We start from the raw sequence: 14,683 nt of genomic DNA, 5'->3' as shown, positions 1-14,683 counted from the left end.
CGATACCTTGAATAATAGTCTGAAGTGTGTAACGTAAAAAACGGAGTCCCTTGAGCGCTCGATATTGAGCTTATCTAATACTTGCAGTAATTCAACGAATTTTATTAATTATATTAAAAAGCCCTTCTGGTATTGGTGTTTTTTGTTAAGCTTAACTCGAAACTGTACAGTTTCGATACTGTCCCCTCGGCGGAGGCGATTGAGCGCGAAATGACGATCAGCGATGTCCACTCGTCCGCTCACCCTCCCTAAACGACATATTGAAAGATGATACTCGCCACGGTATTCATTTCTTTCGCAAGTACAGGGGGCGAATATAATTTGCCACAATTTGTGTCGCTGGCATTTTAGGGTAAATGAAAAACAACGATATTTCTTATTCACATTCAATTAAACTTTGTTTGGGTTTGTGTAAATATTTCTGCGTCGAGCAATCATTCAAAACATCTAAGGTACACTCCTAGCCGACCGCCTACTTATTTGAAGGTCACATTGTCAAACTTGACATGTCAAGATATCTTTGAATCATTTTTGATGCCGTAACAATTACTTTAAATTGAACACGTTTTTATTTCGTAAGTATACTTTTTTATACGAGCCAAAACACGTTTCTTAAAAACGAGTATTCTCAATTTATAATAATTGAGTATCGCACTCGGGACAGTCACGCAAAATGTTTTGATTATAATTGCAACTCGGCCGACTCGTGCCCGCAAATATGAGCACAGTCGTTCGTGTAACATCTCCGTCGGCGTCGGGTCGCAGAGTGCGCGGGCTGCGGCCAGGAGCTGTCGGAGGGGCAGGCGCTGGTGGCGCTGGAGCGGCAGTGGCACACGTGGTGCTTCGCGTGCGGCGAGTGCGGCGCCGTGCTGCAGGGCGAGTACATGGGCCGCGCGGGCGTGCCCTACTGCGAGCGCGACTACCAGCGCCTCTACGGCGTGCGCTGCGCCTACTGCCAGCGGTACATCTCCGGGAAGGTGCTGCAGGTGGGTGGACGCGACAAACGTTCGACATTACTGAATAAAATAAAAGCAAGCTACGGATGCGAATCGTGGCAGTATTTTGTGAACGGCGTCTATATTTCTGAACGAATCTATCGGTCGGAGGAGACACTTAGACGAGGAAGCGAAAGAGAATCTGATGATTTACATCTTTGTGCCCTACCCGAAACTACCGAAAACTCGTCATCGGTCATGACGAAACGAAGCTTCCCGGAAGCTACGAGTTCTCAGTCCGATCGATCGATTCGAGTAAGACGCGTTTTGACCGAACCACTGCAAACCGTCGGCTCCATAGAAGTGTGTACACGAGCGCCCCGCCCCCGACAGGCCGGCGACAACCACCACTTCCACCCCACGTGCGCGCGCTGCAGCAAGTGCGGCGACCCGTTCGGCGACGGCGAGGAGATGTTCCTGCAGGGCGCCGCCATCTGGCACCCGCGCTGCGGGCCCGCGCCGCACGCGCCGCTCGACCTCGAGCGCGCCTCCTCCGAGCTGCAGGTGCGCCCGCTGCTCCCCCTCGCCTTCATTGGCGGCCCCGCTCGCCTGCATGCGGATACTCTGTTAATCTACGATAGTGACTTTTAATATTTTTGTTTATTATTTAGTTCTGAGCGTTTCGCAGTATACGGGAACGTCGTACCATTTCTGATCTCTATTGTGACTGAATACTGTCGAAGTCCTCGTAATTTAGCGTATCGGACGGGCGTCGCCGACGACACTCCGCCGCTGCCGTCGCGGAGTGTCGTCGGCGACGCCCGTTGACGCCGTTGTTGTTGTGACAGTTCTCGCTGCGCTCGCGCACCCCCAGCGTCAACGGCTCCTACTGCAGTCCCTACAGTAGCTTGACCAGGAAGGTCCGTGTTTTTTTTATTTGCATTTTTTTTGTTTGATATGCTTTTTAATATACTTTACTATATTATTTCTTCCTTATAATAATTCATTTAAATTTTATGGGGTATATTTTAATTTCGAACGGGACTTGGAACGTGTAAGTAATGAAGCACTAAGCCGGTCACCATTGATGTCTACTAGTAAAATAAATAAACTCGTCTCCGTACTAGTTTTCATGGATAAAAAGCACAATTTTATTTCGTTCGAAACGCCGACAAGTTTTAGTACAATTTCGTAACCAGTCATGAGGAGATTCGGAATGACCGTGAGTGTGTTGAGCAGTACGGCTACCGCGCCGTGTCGCCCGGGCTGGCGCTGCGCGAGTACCGCGACGACGCCTGCTCGCCGCACCGCATCACCACGTACTCCTACCTGGCCGGCGAGCCCGCCACGCTGCGCCGCTGCGTGCAGCCCTACGACCGCCCGCCCGCCTCGCCGCACTTCCACCGCCCGCCCTGTGAGTGTCGCCCGCGCCCCCCACGCGCCCCCCGCGCCCCCCGCGCCCCCCGCGCCCGCCCCGCTAACGCGCCCGTGTTGCAGCGTCGGCGAGCACGCGCGCGTCGTCCCGCGCCGGCAGCAAGGCGTCGTCGCGGCCCGGCATGCGCGTGCTGGTGGACTCCATCCGCTCCGAGACGCCGCGCCCCAAGTCGCCGCACATGAACAACGAGGTACGGCGCCCCCCTACGCGCTTCGCGTGCTCCCTGGACGCGGCTGACCGAGCCCTCTCTCGTCTTGCAGGAGCCCATCGAGCTGTCTCACTACCCGTCGGCGTACAAGCCTCCCCCCGGCACGAAGCCTAAGATCGAGCGCGACGACTTCCCCGCGCCGCCCTACCCGTACACCGACCCGGGTGAGCTCGATCGTGCGATTGTTTCTCCAAATATCGATAAACTGATTGACTGTTAATACAGGATATTCGAGTTTTGTAATCTTTAATCAAATCTATCTCTGCGACCGCGGAGTCGTGGTTCTCATCTCCTCGCACGTTTGATTCTCACAGTGGAATATATTCCATCCGCACGTTCACAGAGCGTCGGCGGCGCTGGTCGGACACGTACAAGGGCGTGCCCGACAGCGACGACGAGGGCGAACGCGTCAACGGACTCAACGGGGACGTCGACCCGCAGCTGCGCAAGGAGGAGCAGGAGCTCGCCAAGATAGAGAGCGGCATCGCGCAGGTGACGCCCGCCGCCCGCGCCGCGCCCGCTCGACGCCCCGCGCACCCGACTGAGCCGTGTGTCGTTTCCGTGTTGCAGGTGTTCCTGAAGGAGGTCAAGGAGCGCGAGAAGCTCCAGCAGTGGAAGAGACAGAACCTCGACCCGCGAAACGCGAGCAGGTAGGTCCCGCCCGGCGCCGGCCCGGCCGCGGGCGGGCCGGGTGCTGTACGAGTGTGTGTCGCAGGACGCCGAGTGCGGCGCGCGAGGCGGGCGCGCGGCTGCGCTACTCGTCGCCGGTGGGCGCGTCGCCGTCGCGCTCGCTCGACCACCCGCGCCACCACGACCCCGCGCTGGCGCACCACCACGTGCCCTCCTACAACGGTGAGGCCGCTGCTCACGGCGCACCCACGCGCCCACTCGCACACTCGCCCACACACCGACACACCCGCACACCCGCACACCTACACACCTACACTCCCACACACCCTCTCGCATACACGCCCACACACACGCGCCCACACAGCCACACACCCAACACCGACGCTCCGACACACTTATACGCCGACACACAAACACACCACCGTTTCAAAATTCATCGAACACTTTACTAACAAAGTATTTTGTACCCGTAAAATGACGAGCGATGTCGCCAGTTAGTTTATTCGATGATTATTAGTCGATATATTTTATAATAATAACAAAACTAACGCACCGAGACCGCTAACTACCCGGGGACTGATGATAGTGCGCAATATGAGGTACTCGACATGTTTAGTGTCTTGTTTGTGTCTGTCTACGATGAACTGAACTTGTTCTTATTAGATATACGTGTAGGTTGCGTAAACCACAACCTCACTTGATGACGGATACGACGTCCGAGGTCACTCTCCGTTCCTCGGTCTTCGGTGACACGCCGTGTTTGAATATCTCATACTGTGTACATAGCTGACTCACTTGGTGTATAACAATGTTCAGTGTCGGATGTTTCTCAGCTGTGACGTAACATCGCGACGCCAGAGACAGAGCGTAGACTAATCTTAACCTTATCCTGCTTTCAGTGTTTATTTACTATTTAAACGATGGTGAGTTCTCCGCCGCACATCGTAAGGTTCAACCTATCTCGCTTCGTAAAACAAATGCATTAATTTTACTCATTGGCACTGTTCTGTCCCATTATTTCAAAGTAATAAATCAAACACTTAGTCTAGGCTTTGTCGGCCGTCGCATTTCATCACATTATATAAAAAAACCTAGCATAGCAGTTTTGATCACAGTATAGGTAACATATGATGTCATTGTCGTCTATGGAAGTTAAGTAAATTTGTTATCTTTGCAAAGAGTTCAAAACTGTTATGCTGTTTATGAGACGAGAGTGTAAAACGGAGAGCAGAGCTCGAAGACCTGTAACGGAGGGGGGGTGAAAGGAGGGGGGTACACGTGCAGGCGGACGCCGTGCGGAGCTTTGCACGTCGCTTTTGTGTGTTTTGTGTATTCACTATGTTGTATGGGCTTTCATAGAAAGGGGTGCGACGAATTCGTAAGACGCCTGATAAACGGTTACTATGTATGCTCTATTCCAATGGGAAAAGGAAAGAACCAAAACAAACCGTGCCTTTCAATATCACGAGTGTTTTGTTGGGAAGTCCGCTTTATGATTTACTACAAACATTTCTTTATTAATATATCTTCATTTTTAATACAACAATATTTCACTTAACTACGTAAATCCACTTTAATTTGACTTCCAAAGTAACGAAATCATTTTTGCCGACATTCAAAACGACTTTTTCCGATGAACGAACAATTAAAATGGAGGCCTCACTAAGGATGTTCGCTAAACGAATGGAGAATGAATAAATTTATACAGATAAAAAATATATTATTTTAGTTTTAACATGCAGTTTAGATTTTTTTTAAATATATAATTATTTAATTGGTTATAATATAATATAGAAAGTTACATATTGTTCGCATTGGATTTTTTTTATAATATAAAATTTATTCAAAACCTTAGTATTATACAATACGTCATATGTCTTGAAAATGCCACTTCATTATTGAAACATACAATTTTTCTTTTTATTAATGATGGAATAAAAATTGAGTGTGTTTCTATGACTTATCACTGAAAATAACTACCTCTTTATAAGTTAATATGGCTATTTGCGAAATACCACGATCCAAATCAAAACTAACGACCTAATTTTTATTTAAGCCTAAAAATGCTGCTATCTAAAAATTTTAATACGTACCTTTCTTGCAATTTATATAAAAAATTACGTAAAACCAATAAAATATATCGTTCCTTAGCATTCTTTACCCATTCACTCAATAATTTTCTCCTCACTGGTGTAACTAAAATGTCATGTCAATTCAAGGTCAAAGTTGTTTATTTATCTTTTCTCCTGTTCCCATTGGAATAGAGTATAGTTGTTAATGCCTATATAATTATCTTTTCGGGCTCGCAATGAATTCGTTGTAGCTTAGCGTGTGTCATGATGGTATTATTTGTAAAGGGTATATATTTTTTACAAAATACATTCTTATTGCATTGCATGACCTTATATTTAAAATAGAGTTTATTATCTACCTCGATGTTTGATATGAAATGTGTGTGACTCGATTGCACCTTCGAGCACTAAAAGCATGCGCTGTCACGGTGACGCTTCATACTAACAAGAATTATTAATAAGTATGTGTTTATATCGTGCTCTATACAATTCTTATTTATTAAATATTGTTTACCGAAATTCAGTTATTTTTCTCGTTTAGAGTATGAATATCGAACGTAAAAAATACAATCATATTCATCACAGTCTATCGTATGTCCGCTGATCTATGTTAAATATTTATTTTGGCATGCATGTCGAAGGATCGTACAATTTCGAATGATTCAATCGTTTCGGGTGAACTTTTCTATCGGCCGCGGCCACCGTAATACACACGGAATTATACGATCCGAGGACGGCCCTCGCGCCGGCGACGTTCGCCTCGCCGGGAGTGGCGACCGTCGCCGGGCGCGGCCGCGTAGCGCGCGTAGTGACGTAGGAGTGCTGTCGTAGCCTCGCTCGCGCCGCGGCCCGGCTCCGGCCTGCGCGCCAGCACGCTGCCCGCCGGCCTGCGCGCCTGCAACGTGAGTACCCCCCGCCCCCGCCCCGCCCCCGCCCCGCCCCCGCGCTAACGCCCCGCCCCCACAGTGGTGTCGTCGCTGCGCGCGGCGCCGCGGCCGGGCTACGGGCTGGCGGCGCGCTCGCACACCTTCTCGTCCAGCACCGCGGTGAGTGCCGACCGCGACTTGCGCGCTGGAGGAAAATATTCAGTACCGCATCTGCGAAATGTCGAGGTCCGGTCCTGACCTCGATGGCGCAGCTTCGTAGATTTGATATTAAGTCTTTTTCTTTATCTTGTTTAAATGATCGTGATTATTACAGGAAGGTTTGGCAGTCGGGGAGGCGAAAATGTGTCACCTCACTGAGACGGTCTCCGTGCGTTTTCGGTCGTCGATATCTACCTCTATTCGATATCAATTGCGATATTTTTATTTCTTATACCCGGTGTTATCCCGACTTGATGAGTGTCGACCCGCTGGCCAATTTTTCTATCGTCAAATATCACTTTGTACTCCAGTTTTCCAGTTTGAGTGAGTGCAATTGGAGGAACAGGGGATATAAGACATTATATTTAACGGTTGGTGGTGCATTGAGGATGTAAGTAGTTGGCCATCCCCGTACCTCTTGCAAGGCGAACGGACGAAGGTGGTTTTACTTACTTACCATCAGTTGGTCCAATCATTCGTCAATCTTCCTAAGCTGAAGTTATGTATATACGACAGTCTCTGTCGTTTCATTTGAGATGTACAAATATAGAGACGACTTTCGTGATGTTTCAGGGCGACTTCACATTTAGCGGCCTCGGTGACAAGACGCACAGCACCGACTTCAGCAGCGGCAAGTCAGACAGTGAGTGACTACTTTACCGATATTCATACTTTACTAAGTTTATTACCCTTAAATAATTAAATTAGTTTTCAAGTGTAGCCCCCGTTTGGGCGCCACCTGCCAAAGCTGACGTGAAGCGTGCTAATTTAATAATCATACTAATTAAATATTACCGAAACATACGAGGATGGGAAAACACATTAGCTTACCTGTTTCTGGGCACTGATGAACGAAATTATTTTCGTATTTACTTTTTGAAAGATTTGTTCCTACATATGTACTTCGCGCCTTGATTTCCTTGGTTCTAATATAATGAAATGTGTCTGTGTTCGTTTATATAATATAATAGCAAATGATATGCGCCCCTCCATGTTACACTATTGTATTAAACAAGTATATATAACAAGGGACAATTATTAATTTTGTGCGTACAGTGCGGACGGATCTCTGCAGTAAGTAACGCGTGCGTCTCACTCGTGTCCGAGCGAGGCAGCACTAGCGCCGCAATTACGCTTTTGTCTTACCCCATATTTTGTGAAATTTTACTCAGTTGGCACCACATATTGATCCATATTTCCCAAATGTTGCTACGCAAGAGTTTTATGTGTTTGTTCCTATTTTATATGCGAAAGGTAGTTTCACGAGCGAAAGAGTTCTCCTGTTGGTGTACGAGTACAGTGTGCTCGCACCATTCAAACATCGAAACATTCGCGTCATCTCGATTCACGGCCACGAAGCGGCGCCCGCTCGCCCTCGTCGCATTAACTTCACTTCGTTCACTCACGGCATGATCGCTTAGACCGCTTCTAATCGATATTTATATTTTAATTTTTTTTCTAAGAGTACATAATTTATTTAAATAGTCGTCGATATCCAGTGCCGTCGATACATGTGCCACTCTCTGGTTCCAGTCTCTGCCGGCTCCATCACCGACGTGGACAGGAGTGCTGTGGTGAGTACGACGACGCGGCGGACGCGCGGGCGCCCGAGCGCGCGGCGCCGGCGCGTCCGCAGCGCGTGATGTCCTTGCGCCCGCAGACGACGGACGGCGGCGTGGCGGTGCGCGGCGGCGTGGTGTCGGCAGCGGCCGGCGTGGGCGGGGGCCTGGGCGGGGGGCTGGGCGGGGGCCCCGGGGGCGGCGTGGGCGTGCGCGGGGGCGGCGTGGGCGTGCGCGGGGGCGGCGTGCGGCGCTCGCTGCCCAACATGGCCACCTCGCATCTGCTGCACGAGCCCGCCAAGCTCTATCCCTACCACTTGCTCCTCATCACCAATTACCGCCTGCCACCCGACGTCGACCGTCTCAATCTCGAGGTGAGCGGAATGCGGTCTCGAAGCGACTCTGTCTTCGCTTTCATCGTACGAGGCGAGCCCTCATCGTCTCTTCTGGTCACGTATCTACACGCACGTATGTGTTCAATTGAGCGATGAAATTACAAAAAATGAATGAAGGGTGAGTGAGCCAGTGTAACTACGGGCACAAGGGACGTAACATCTTAGTTCCCGAGGTCGCTGGCGCATTGGTGATGTAAGGAATGGTTAATATTTCTTACAGCGCCATCGTCTATTGGCGGTAGGGACCACTTACCATCAGGTAACCTATTCACTCTGTAGTCTCAAGTGTCAGTCACACTCTGTCTCGAAGTGACAGGAATGTTTATTTAGGACAAGGCACAATAATAATAAAATTATAAAAAACAAAAATAAAGACTAACTCGTAGACTACGTAACGATTGGCCGACGGAAACGTGAAGTGCGTGTCTCTTGCAGCGCCACCTGTCGGACGCGGAGTTCGAGGCGATCCTGCAGATCGGGCGCCAGGACTTCTACCGCCTGCCGCAGTGGCGCCGCAACGAGCTCAAGCGCCGCGCACGGCTGTTCTAAGCCCCGGCCTCGCCTCATTCGTCCTCATTGATCCTGATCCTCCTCCTCCTCCACCTCCTCCTCCTCCTCCCTCACCCTCCCTCGTCCTCGCCTCTGTCTATCTCCTTCGCTCCCATTCTTGTCCCCTCGTTTCACCGTGGAAATTGTCGTATAAGTTATTTATTCTTTTACGTCTGCGTCCGGTCGGGGAGGCTCGACCCGGAGTGGACGTAACTTCAACTGTTCGATTTTAAGAATAATAATAATAATATATTGATATTATAATTTTTTTCACATAATAATTTATAAGTATGGTGTGTGATTCACCGGTGTGTCCGTGGATGCGAGAGTTCATAGAACTTGGATTTTATACATTTGATGGCTCGGTCGGCCGCCCGGTCGGTCGTCGGGCCGCACGGGAGTGGCCGAGGTCCCGGCTTCGCTTCGCGGATAAATCCAGCGATATTTAGATGCGTGTGCCGGTGTGTAGGCTTTTGTAATTTTGTTTCCTTGTAAGAAATTTAGGATACTGAATAATGAAGTGTTAATTAATTTGTTTCCATTTAACTAAACTATATTTTTCGACTGCGATCGTTATTATTTTTCCAAAGCCGTCACATCGGCCGGGACCTCGTCCGCGGTTACGTAGTAACGCCGCAGTAGATACACGATTACATAGATGTAACTGATAATATATCGATGCCTTGTCGTATGTATGTGTATATGTATATGTATATGTATAGAAGAGATATATGGCCGAGTGCGAGCGTGACCTCCGTTTACTTTAGTGAGAACCAAATATATCGATTATACTTAGGGGGAAGCATATTTCGCGTTAGGTTTAGGCGGGCTATAGTAAATATATCGCAGCGTATGAGCGAGTGTACGGGCTGTTTCTGACGCGAGACGCGCTCGGTGCGGCGCCTCGGCGTGACGTCAGCGGCGTGACGTCAGCGGCGTGACGTCACCGGCGCCGGTTCCTAGCGGGCGAGTGTGCGTGCGTGTGTGCGTGCGTGTGTGCGTGCGTGTGTGTGTGCGAGTGCGGCCGTCATACTTGTGACCACTTCGATTGTTTTTAATTTTATTTTAGCCAGTTATGATCAAGGTCGCAGTGTGGCGGCTCGTGCCCGTCGGTTATTGTTTTTAGATAAGTGTATTTATGTGCTATTTCAAATTAATAAATGATAGAGTTTAAAAAATATTATTACCTAATCGGAATCGATGTTCTAAGGAGTAAGTTTTTCATGATCGTAGCTTCGCGTTGGACCGGTCTTATTCGTTCGTTGGCGTTTTAGCGTCTCTTTAGTGAACATGTATTTCGAGGATTTTCGCTTTTAATTTGTCGGTTAAAGATATATTGCATATCGACTTTTGTTATCTGTAATGTATGTACTCTGTACCGTATGTATCTCCTTATATCTCTTACTTTGTTCGACGACTTCGTGTGTAGTGAAGGGCGTCTCTATGTTTAGACACAAGCGTCATACAAAGTTCAGAGCAGCCCTCGTCTCGATGTGCGAGCTAGCAAAATTATATTAAAGAATATATTTTTTATGGTCTGCATAACATGTACATGTTAGCAGTGACTTGCCTACGCCCTTCGAATGCGGGTCGAGAAGAAAGTATTGCCAAGTGTCGCAATGGAAATGAGATTGTAAGTGCGGAAGAGCAACCGATGCGACGTCGCGTCGGCCACGTTACTATTGAGCGCCTAATTTGTATAATATTTTGCTGGACAAAAATAATATAAACTGTTCGTGAATTTCTAAGGTCTAACGAATGTTCCATTGGTGACTCTTCCTTACTACTCGGGTTTCGTTGAGAACTGTAATTTAGAACTGGACGCCGAGCTGAAGCAATTTTGTCAGTGATTTAAAGCGAAAACTATGCTTTCAAATAATAAAAAATTGCATTTCTGACTACAGCGCTTTTATTTTCAATACATTATAAAATTTTATTTTCATAATCCCTAGTGCCGGACGGTAACGGAGCCCCGTGTGAACCCCAGCACTCCTACCTCCGGCTTTCGTAGTACCACTTGCTACAGAATGATTCGTATAGAGGTCCCTCTCGCTCTGAAACAGTGGTACAAGTTGACGAACAAAGAATTTTACAAAATAATATTTAAGGTGAAAATGAAAATTAAGCTCTTTAGTAAAAATATTAAGCTCAGCCGGAAAAAAGTTAGTAATAGTTACAAACTATTTTATGTCTAATTCAGCTACAGAAGAACAATATGAATAAAGTTACGAACATTACGAAAACGTATGTCAATAGGAGCAAAATTGCTTGAGAATTTCAAAGTACGAATCGGGATCGAGTGATTCGGGAATGACGCCCGAAACGTATATTTTGTCAAAATGAATCGGCAGCAGTAGCGCTGTTCTGCCCGAAATCACTTCGGGTCTCGTCTCACCCGAGTTATATTGAAAACCGACCTACATGATATATTTGAAATGTTGCATAGAAAATGTAAATCCCTGACACTTCACGTTTGGGTTATGCGACGAGTTTCGAGTTTGTTCTTGCAGAACGAACAGACACCATACTCGATATATTTTATTTGATTAAACACTTTTTAGCAGATGGAAGTAGTAACTGCGGAAACGAATATTTCTGTATGATAATTATTTTTGCTGTTGAATCCAACTTCTTATTTGAATACAAAAAAATATAAATTTGCCATTGAGTTAAATTTAAGTAAATTTTTGGGAAATAGTGTGGCGAAGACTCGTCGGAGGAAAGTTTCATGTAGGCCGACTAGGAATAATCAACTTTTACGTAATCTAGAATACCTGTTCTACTGGACAGACAGACAGACTGACGAGAATAATCGTTCTAAGGCAGGTGGCGAAAAGTGAATAACCAATTGAACCGAGTATGATGAGTTATTCCGATCTATAATGAGTAATATTGAGTTATTAACTAATCAAAGATTACTTTACATTTAGCATAAACAATTTTACTACTTTTTACAAAATCAAAATCAAAATATACTTTATTCAAGTAGGCTTTTACGAGCACTTTTGAATCGCCATTTAACAAACAAATCTTACAAATGACGTGAATCTATGAAACGGTAGTTAAAAATGAATGATTTTTATTATAGAAACGGATACCTTGCCCCAAGAATGATTTATTGACTTTGCGGAGTCGGAAACTTGGCGTTATAAGCTTATCCTTACTTCTTGCGCACATACAATGATTATCACTGATTTTATCGAAGTGATCAATGCTACTGTGAATATACATAATATTGACGCAACAGTGAGTATTCCTACTTTGTTTAAAACATCCCGAATAGATTACATATTGCTATATTCCTAACAAAGTAAAATATAACATTATTCATACGGTCAATGAGGCCATGTTTCTCGGTGCAGTCTTGTTTCATGATGCCGCACACGGACTCGAACACATATGCGTTCGAGCAGATGATGTCAGGTCTGCGTCAACATACCGACCATTACTGATGAAGCTAAGCTGAACTTAGGCCACCCAAGTGAGGAGTGTTTGGGTGTCGGCGATTGCTGGAAATTTATTGGAACGAATTTCTTTACGAGGCTTACAGTAGAGTATACTGACAGAAATTGTCAAGTACTCTTTCTTTTATAAAACATAAGTAATTCAACTTTTTATATTTTGTTATATATATATTTTTTTAATATTGAATATTCTAGAACTGTTATATAATATATATCGTAAGCAACTTCGTTCCAACTGGGTGTTCCACTTCACCTATTGTTTATTAATATGTATAATATAATAATATTATATACATAAATAATCATAATGTACAAATTTGCTTTAATTTACTCTGATGGAAACATTAAAATCTTAAATAGGTGCCTATATTTATAACATAAGTAGTATGAAACAAATGAACACTCATAAGGGGCTGTCCAATAATCACGTGATCCTTTTTAGCATTTTTTTAATCCCCCCTCCGCCTTGATGAAACAAGGTGACGACACCCTACATCACGTGTATTTTTACACGTTGACAGGTTGCTGGTTGTTTTGTTTTGTTGTTTGTTTGGCATAAAAATAATAATAAACGTATGGTGTAACCATGCGAAAACGTCTTGCCGTCATGGTTTTGAGGCTTCGAAATGCGGAGGCGATTAGACGATTGCAAAATTGGGTTAGGCGGTATAACGAAGCGTTCCGAAATAATAGATCGAAGAGAACTCCGCACATGTCCACAGCAAGCGTAGTCGTGATGACTTCACCACCTGGGGTTTATAAATAGCGCGTTTGACGAGAAATAAATACACATGATATCTTACTACAACCCCCCCTCGCCCCTTGTGATATTTAGTGATTTTTTCAAACTGCTCCCCAATTTCAAGCCTCATATGATTAATGGATGGTCCCTAATAACTATCTTTATCTTTAAAATGTAAAAATACCAATACGGTAAGTGGTTAAGAAGAAAGCGGAGATACAGACAGAAACAGAAAGCGTCTTTTTTCTATTCTAGATATCTATATATGTATAACCAGTAGCTGTTGGTATTTCTCAGGAACTATGTACATGCACATGCATCTAATTAATAGTGCATGTAACTATTAGGTATATGTCTTATATGTAAGGTACTACGTAGATGTTAATGCATTGGGTGAGTTCTAATAACCATACATAATTATAACAATCATTATTTCCATCATAAACTAAACGTCAATTTCCGACTTAGTTTTTATGATAATAATGAAATTAAATAAAAACAACTCATGTTGACTATAATGTTGTAGTCGCAGAACTTACTTAACGACCTCCCAGCAGTTGAGCAGTTCTCGCAAGCAGTCTGTGTTGTTAAAGCTACCGCGATGCAGATGATCCATCTTTAAGTACTGGAATTGCCTCGGAGAATCATATCCAGTTGCGAATTTACCACACTCTAAAGAAAATAGTAATTGAACCGATTAAGATCAAGCAAGGGAAACAAAACATTCGAAAACCTAATTGGTATTGTGCTAAAATTGTAATTTATCCGTAAAAAAAAAAACATTTACCAGTTATGAAATATATACCAAGACATAAATTGAAAACAATAAGTGTATTCATTTTACTCGAAGTCTGGGGCGATTAAATTCCTCATCGCGGTAAAATATCACCTTGCTCACATTACAAACACGACGTGCCAATTTAAGCTGATAATAGAAGCCGTTCGTTGATGCATTCAATTAACTGATAGTGATAGCTGTTATACTTTTTTAAACTCACTAATCGAAATGGAAAATGTTAGCAGTTGTCAATAAATATCTTATCATTTAGGTACTAAATAGGGTAAGTACTCGTAACTACTTCTTACTTATATTATAACTAGCTGAACCCGCGGCATCCGCTCGTGTAGAATTTGTTTTGTAACAAAAACATTTTTATCACAATAAAATAACAATTTAGAATATATTTTTTGCAATACTACCTAGATGGATGATGTATATATATCAAATCTATTACAGTGCAAAATATATGACGGGAGATTTTTGTCACTCACATACTTTTAATTTATCTCTGGATCTAAATAGGCCTGCGACTTCGTTTTGCGTGAAACTGTACTTCAGATTATTGACATGAAGTGAAGTGCAATTTTAAGCAGTCGAGGACGCACGGAGAAGTTATTTTATAATGTTATTAGGATAGTATAGTTTGGGCATGAGACCCCTAAACGTAAACAAACAAACAAAAGGTAAAAATATGTTCTATGTTGCAGCGTCTATTTTTATTGCATTATTTTGCTTAAATCATCTAAATCAATTTTCATAATTTGTTCTATTTTTAAAGTTTCTTCTTGGCTCGCGCCTACAAAGCATTAGTATAAATTATTGATAACA

General features: G+C 44.8%; 1 protein-coding gene and 1 long non-coding RNA gene across 6 annotated transcripts in view; one reads left to right on the top strand and one right to left on the bottom strand.

Annotated features, from left to right (window-relative positions):
• LOC113403174 (actin-binding LIM protein 2) overlaps positions 1-10,769 on the top strand; it is a 69,252-nt gene extending 58,483 nt beyond the window's left edge. For 2 of the 5 annotated variants that reach the window (XM_064218756.1, XM_064218753.1), the window contains exons 5-19: positions 766-986; positions 1,329-1,499; positions 1,784-1,855; positions 2,175-2,349; positions 2,433-2,560; positions 2,631-2,742; positions 2,922-3,070; positions 3,149-3,228; positions 3,294-3,430; positions 6,247-6,326; positions 6,939-7,008; positions 7,422-7,439; positions 7,899-7,939; positions 8,026-8,298; positions 8,755-10,769. In XM_064218756.1, the coding sequence (XP_064074826.1) occupies positions 766-986; positions 1,329-1,499; positions 1,784-1,855; positions 2,175-2,349; positions 2,433-2,560; positions 2,631-2,742; positions 2,922-3,070; positions 3,149-3,228; positions 3,294-3,430; positions 6,247-6,326; positions 6,939-7,008; positions 7,422-7,439; positions 7,899-7,939; positions 8,026-8,298; positions 8,755-8,868 (1,841 nt within the window). In that variant the 3' untranslated portion in view covers positions 8,869-10,769. Of the gene's footprint in view, positions 1-765; positions 987-1,328; positions 1,500-1,783; positions 1,856-2,174; positions 2,350-2,432; positions 2,561-2,630; positions 2,743-2,921; positions 3,071-3,148; positions 3,229-3,293; positions 3,431-6,111; positions 6,183-6,246; positions 6,327-6,938; positions 7,009-7,421; positions 7,440-7,898; positions 7,940-8,025; positions 8,299-8,754 lie in introns of all 5 variants that reach the window. The other 3 variants (XM_064218754.1, XM_026643633.2, XM_064218755.1) reach the window with 3 other exon arrangements.
• Positions 10,770-12,201: 1,432 nt separating this feature from the next.
• On the bottom strand, positions 12,202-13,988 carry LOC113403198 (uncharacterized). The gene is made up of 3 exons (XR_010309658.1): positions 13,862-13,988; positions 13,614-13,746; positions 12,202-12,293 (listed from the first exon to the last, which is right to left on the bottom strand). It is a non-coding gene; the product is annotated as an uncharacterized LOC113403198 (long non-coding RNA).
• Positions 13,989-14,683: the final 695 nt, after the last annotated feature.

The sequence above is a fragment of the Vanessa tameamea genome, chromosome 24, assembly GCF_037043105.1.
Source record: "Vanessa tameamea isolate UH-Manoa-2023 chromosome 24, ilVanTame1 primary haplotype, whole genome shotgun sequence".
Lineage (NCBI taxonomy): Eukaryota > Metazoa > Arthropoda > Insecta > Lepidoptera > Nymphalidae > Vanessa > Vanessa tameamea.
Note: the sequence above shows the minus strand (reverse complement) of the source record. Positions and strands in the feature narration are given on the sequence as shown.